We start from the raw sequence: 6,850 nt of genomic DNA on the forward strand, positions 1-6,850 counted from the left end.
TTATGACCGGGATAATATAATTCCATGTTTTTTCATACAACGCGGATATACTTTTTAAAATATAAATATTGTAATTAAAAATATTTTTACCAATATTTGCCTTTTATACGCTTACTACTTAGTTATATTTGAGATGTTAAATACTAAATTTAAAGTATTCTCTTGTAAAGTTAATATTTGATACTTAATTTAGCGTGAGGAGAAGTTCCCCGATTATACATGACAGAATCAAGAAAGTTTAAACTAGATTTTATTTAGAATTATTTTGATTAATTTAAAATTAAATTAATTTTTTATTATTTAATTGATAGTGGCATATTTATAAGCTTAAAAATTATATTTTGCACAAGATAGATGAAGAACTGAAAAAAATAACCATAAAAGGAAGAAAGTTTAAATTAGATTTCATTTGAAATTATTTTGATTAATTTAAAATTAAATTAATTTTTTATTATTTAATTGATAGTAGCATATTTATAAGGTTAAAAATTATATTTTGCACAGATGAAGAACTAAAAAAATTAACCATAAAGAGGAAAAAGAATTAACCATAAATAGAAAATAAAGAAGAAAAAGATTAAGAGACAAAGGAATTTGAATTAAATATCTTAAAAATAAAAAATAGTAATGAAAAACAGATTAAAATAATAATAAAAAAAAAAATGAAGGAAGTTGCGAGACTGTAGTTGCCTTCACGAGCTTAGAAGATTGTTCCGGTGGTAGTTGGCGAATAGAACGGAAAATTCTATCCATGTCGATGGGCATGACATTACATGGTATTTAACTATGGATAAAACTGTTAAATCATATTCAAGATAAACTTCTTTAGTGTATGTTATATGCAAGCGAAATCATGCTAATTGATGATAGTTAGATTAAACTTGAAGCTTTAATTAGGTTTAAGTTAAATAGAAATAGAAATAATTAGAAAATGAAGTTTCAAAATCAACAAAAGAATTGGAGGAATTGTTAATTTGGTTGGACTCAAAATACCTAAAATTGTTTAGTTATTTTGGATTTAGATATTGATGAATACATTATTTATATGAAATACAGTAAATGGTTGAAATAAGGAGGAGCTTGTGATATTATCATGTGCTCCTTAAGCTAAAAGAAGAAAGGTTATAATATTTTAGTACAACCTCGCCATTCTTTATTGGTAAAGATTCGATAATTAGATAGCCGAAACGTCGCATTGTTTAAAGTTGAAATCAAGAGCTAAAGGAGACGACATAAAGCTCTAGTTAATACAATAATAAAAGTGATTTAACTCAAAGCTTCAAGTCTCGATCTGATTCTGGGGTTCGGCCACCATACAGAATCAAAAATGTTTCAAAACAATATTGTTTCATGTCGGTCAAGTGCCAATCGCTCCATGGAGGAGGAGGAGGTGGCAAAGGAAGATGCTTACAAGGTAGAAGAGGAGACAAAGGAAGAGGACAAAGAGGTGGACAAGTGGTGGAAGAGTAGGAAGATGCAGAAAAAGTGGAGGAAAAGGCAGATGATGCAAAGGAAGAGGAGTTGGTTGCGTACCTCAAAGCAGTTGGTGGAGTGCATCTTGAAGTTAGGTTGAGCGCTCTCACATAACGGTTGGTGGGCGTAACAAAAAACTTTGCTTGTGCTGACCGAGACATCGAACAACATTTGAAACTTTGATTTACTTGATCAAATTTTTACTGACTTAGAGGAGTGGTGCTGTGGTGGAAGAGAAAGATGGAGAGGAGGAAGAAGAAAATGATGAAAGATAGAGGGAGGAGAAGTGGAAAGAAGGAATATGAAAATGAAGAAGACACTACAACAAAAATCCTCATAGACATCGGTTTTCCACCGTTGTCTATTACATTTTCGACCGATGTCTATGAAGGAGATGTAAAAGGTCTGTCATTTTAGACATCGGGTTAAAACCGGTGTAGTATCACTTAACGACACCGGTTTTCGAATCGGTTATGAACCGGTGTAGTATCACTTAACGACACTATTTCAGCAACGGTATAAAACCGATGTAATATTAGTTAATGACATCGGTTTTAGCAGGCGTGGAAAACTAATGTAATATCAGTATTGTCTAACGACACGGATTCAATTTCCGAAACAGTGAAAAACCGATATTATACAAACAAGTCAATATCCATGTAACCAGCACAAATATTATTCTTACAACATAAAAAGATAATAGGTATTGTACACATTAAATTCGTATCCACAAATTATACAAATATTCTTCTTACAATTGGCCAGTTGAGGTACCAATTAACCTACTGCTTAAGTAAGAAGTCCTTTTATTCAACTGTTCGACATCCATCTCTTTGCTTGATTTCTTCTTCCTCATGGAGGCCACCTTCTTTATCCTTTCCTTTACGTCAACTGCAAATGCATCTGCCACTTCAGCTTCAATGTCTCCTTTCTCCTATTTTTGATCATGTTCTTCCTGTTCCTTTGATGATTTTTCTTTCTTGGATTTCTTCTTCTTTAAGATTCTGTTCTCTGAAGGAGCACCAACACTTTCTTTATTCTCCCCTTCACTACTTTGCTCCAGTTGCTTCTTGTCTGCATAACAAGGATAAACAAATTCAGCACACATTAAACAATCACTTCATATGTATGAAGCAACTCAAGTGAATTAAAATTTACTATCTATCAAAAATAAACCAATTATGTGAAAGAAGACATTACCTGTCTCATTTTGTGCAGTATTACTATCTTTATTTGCAATGCCCATTTCATGTAGAAGTGCATCCAACTCTGCCATTTCCTTTTTCTTAAGCTCCTTCTTTGACAGTTGCCTTTCAACATCTTTGGGTGGTGCTGAAACAGGAGTAGGTTTCTCAATGGTTGGTTCTTTCCTAACAGCCTCTGGTTCATTTTCAGGTTCCTCAACATCATCATCATCACCCATGTCAAGACCATCATCCTCACTTTCACTTTCCTAAACACAGGAAAAAAGAGAGTACTTGTTATAAATAAATAAACTTAAATATATGATATAAACAAACATGTAAGAAAAGAACTGACTCTCACATGTGAGAGTAAAGCAAATAGTAGATAAGCATAATCACTAGCAAGCAACAGAATTAGCTAATAGGAAGAGAAGATTTTTATTTAAATAGATAAACTCAGAAACTCAAAAAGATTCTACTTATATTGACATAATAAATTTTTAAAAGAACAAAATGAAATAGGAAGAGAAGATTTTTATTTAAACAGATAACCTCAGAAACTCAACTTGTATTAGAACAATCTGCTAGCAATGTGTCCTATTCTTCTACAAACCAAAACTGTTATTGTCTTCTCAGAAAATGGGATAATATGAAAGAGTACCAAAGAATTAACAAGAGATTAATAAAAGTGAACTGATAAGAGTTAAGATTACTGATTTACGAAGGAAAACATACTCATACAGAGAATCCAAATGTAGAAAAATAGGAATAAGCATTACAATAGAATTCTTACAAACACAAGAAAATAAGAACAATAATTAAAATCAGCTGTCGGGAGCTTGATTTGATAGATCAAAATCAGCTATTTTTGCAACATCATCATCAAAGAGTAAAACATTACTTGACTTTATATCACGATGAATGATATGAGGCTGGGCTTTCTCATGCAGGTATTCCAATCCTTTTGCTGCTCCGACAGCAATTTTAACTCTTTGGAGCCATGACAACACTGGTCCTGGTTGTGCTCCTTTAACTCCTTTTCGTCCTGTGCATAATTATAGACATCACTGTTTGTTACTTTTAAATAAATTACTTGAAGTGCTAATCTTCTGAATCCATTGTCACTTTAGAACTCTCTAGGCAAGCTTGATACATGAAATCATAGTATAAAGCATCAACATAATGATGATAAAATCTCATCTATTGCTTCGCTCTGCGAATCTATTTTATCATTTAGTTCAGGAGTAAAATAAACATAAATGATTTTGAACTATCTGACCATATAGATGTTTTACTATCTATCACAGGGAGAAAGAAGGATTTAATGTGACATATAAATGATAAACATCTTCCAACAGTTGGAATGATCACGAGATGAGCCACACACAATTGGTTGTACTAGGATATTAGAAAACAAATTCAGAATAACATTTAATTAATTATAGTTTTCTGTGTTCCTTGAATAATTCTACTAAATTCTTTAATGCGCACATTTCTTTGTACTTCACAGGTTGTACATGTTGGTGAGAAATATAGACAAAAGCCAGCAGTCCTGCTCCCATGAAAAAACAACTTAGCCGCTTATCTTCAATCCCTGACATTAACTTAAGCCAAACATTTACCTGTTCAATAAACATACAAAGGAAAGAACAACACATGGTTCCCTCTGTTTAATTGATGAACTTAGGTTCAGTTTGTATTAAGCATTGTTATGGATATTATCATGTGGCAAAATAGTATTGCATAAGACCCATTGCAAAAATTACAAGTTGTCAAATGACAATTGACAAAGGCAAAGGATGAGGCTCTCCTTAATGGAAAAGGGGAATCTTAAACTGCCTGAGACAGTATGCTGATTTTTAGTGTGCTACGTGATAGATGTGAAAATTTCTAGTTTACTTAGCTTGATTAAAATGACATAAGGGTGGTAGATGTGAAAATTTATTTTAAACGGATTACTTAGGTTTTATCATAGGATATGTTTTGTAACAGATGTACGCTTAAATATTTTCATACACATTGCCACATACTCTCATCAACATAATTAACTTTAAAATTTTGACGCCATAGATGTCCACATGTATCTGTGTTCCTTATATAAACTATGCAGTTGAGTGGTTTAAATATTTTGGTGACATATATGTCCACATGTGTCTGTGTCCTTTATATAAATTATGCAGTCAAGTGACCAATCATATATTGTTTGTATATGTTTTCTAATACTTGATTTTAATCAATGTGCCATTGTAATAGCATAGTTGCAATAATGGATAAGTTTGCCTAAGAAAAGTTCATACCATGAAGAATGTCATGGAGAGACCCCATTGTAGCAAACTCATATGCTAACAGACGGAGATTTCCTTCAACACTGTAACCAACCAACTCCACGACATTCTCATGCTTCAGCTGTGACACCATGGAAACCTGTAAAATTGTTCATATGAGCATGACACCCCAACTAATAAGGTTAAACTAAGTATGACTAAAACCTGTGCCAAAAACTCTTGATCTCGCTGCTTGCTTGAATCTAATTTTTTTTTACAGCTGTGCTTCTCTCATTCTTTAGGACACCAAAATACACTCTACCAAATGAACCCTCCCAAATCAAAGCTTCATCACCAAAATTTTTTGTGATCTCCCTTATCTCGTCAACAGGAATAGCTGGGACTGCAATAGGTTGCGGCTTAACAGTTTGGGCACCCTTAGAAGGAGTATTGGCAGAAAGATAGGCTCCATCATTTCCTGCAAAATAGGCAACCATATTCATTAGAACTGAAAAATTGCTGATGATACCTCTAAAATAGATTTAGTCATCCAATTGAAATGGAAGAAGACTTAATTTGGAATAAAAAAACTCTAGTGGCCATTTTAGGTATCCTTACCAGCTGAATGACTTGCAACATAAGGACCACCACTGGCAGCAGTTCGATTATTATCATTCTCTTCGCAACATCCAAAGCACGACATTTTGTGTTTTTTAAGAGCGCTTGTGATGATGCTACCAGACTTGTAAGTTGTAACTAAGAAAACCTGTTTACAAAAGAAAAAAAATCCAGTAAACATGGGCACAAAGATGCCGCCTCCCCCCACTCCCCCGACGCTCCCGAGAGCGGATCCTGCGAAAGTGATTGTGGATCCGAGCGCAACCCTCCACCCTAGCTCCAGTTCCTGCCACCCCAAATTTGCAAACTTCCAATCTCAAACCAAAGCAGAAAAAACAGGAAAAAAGAACACGATTTGGTTGAGAGAAGAAGGGAAAGGGTTTCATACTGGCCAAGCGTGCGACTGAGAGCCATTCTTGGGGAGAGAATTCACAAGGCGACCGAGGAGAGGAGGCTTGTCGTCTTCCATGCGATCGCTGCGGTTGCTTCCTGCCTGCGCCGTTGACGACCCAAGAGGCCTCTCTGCTGCGATTGACTGGAGTCCTAGGATCATACTGCAGCAAAGGAAGAGTACAACAACCACATACCGCCCTCTCTCCAGATCTGCGGTCATGGCGGCGTCGGGGGATGGAATGCAACTCTGTCACCTCGTCCTCCATGGGTCAAGCCGCCTACGCTGCTACCCTCTGCGTCCTCAGTCAAACACAAGGCAAGCTGTGTTGTGCATCGATCTAGGAAGGGAAAGAGGGAGATGAGAGTGAGAGAGATAGTTGGATGGCCAGCGTCGAGGAGGAAAGTGGTGGACAGCACGATATAGGTTTAGAGGGAAGATGTAAATTTTGGTCAAGTATTGATGGGAAAATTAAATTATTTTATTTTATCATAGACACCGGGTTTTAAAAATCATTGTTAAAATCGGTGTCTATTAACGAAAAAAGGGCAGTCATAGACATCGGCTTAAAAAATCGATGTCTATGAGTGAAAATCTATGCTTATAGACATCGATTTTTGGAAAAATCGGTGTAAAATATTCAAAGACATCGTTTTTTACTTAAAACCAATGTTGTTCCACCGATGCCTATGAGGATTTTTCTTGTAATGAGAGGTGGCCACACATACCTAGACTCTTGCCATTGTTGACCTTATGTTGCTGCTATATTTGGCTATTTTCCTAGTTGCTCGCTGAGCTCTATCTCTTACATAATTTGTTAGGTTAGCATCATTATCACTCAAAAGTCTCACTTAACTTTATGTTAGTCTCCTTTTTCAACGGTAAAACTCCTTTCTTCTAATCAAGAAGAAATTTAAGTA

The 6,850-nt window shown here is 35.0% G+C and overlaps 1 protein-coding gene and 1 pseudogene across 1 annotated transcript; both read right to left on the minus strand.

Annotated features, from left to right (window-relative positions):
* Window positions 1–2,125: 2,125 nt before the first annotated feature.
* Window positions 2,126–6,363, minus strand: LOC121997479 (annotated as a pseudogene).
* On the minus strand, window positions 2,408–2,896 carry LOC121995164 (T-cell defective protein 2-like). Its single transcript, XM_042548980.1, has 2 exons — window positions 2,674–2,896; window positions 2,408–2,547 (listed from the first exon to the last, which is right to left on the minus strand). Exons 1-2 carry the CDS (start codon window positions 2,894–2,896, stop codon window positions 2,408–2,410), a joined length of 363 nt encoding a protein of 120 aa, XP_042404914.1.
* Window positions 6,364–6,850: the final 487 nt, after the last annotated feature.

Source organism: Zingiber officinale, chromosome 6A (assembly GCF_018446385.1).
Source record: "Zingiber officinale cultivar Zhangliang chromosome 6A, Zo_v1.1, whole genome shotgun sequence".
NCBI lineage: Eukaryota > Viridiplantae > Streptophyta > Magnoliopsida > Zingiberales > Zingiberaceae > Zingiber > Zingiber officinale.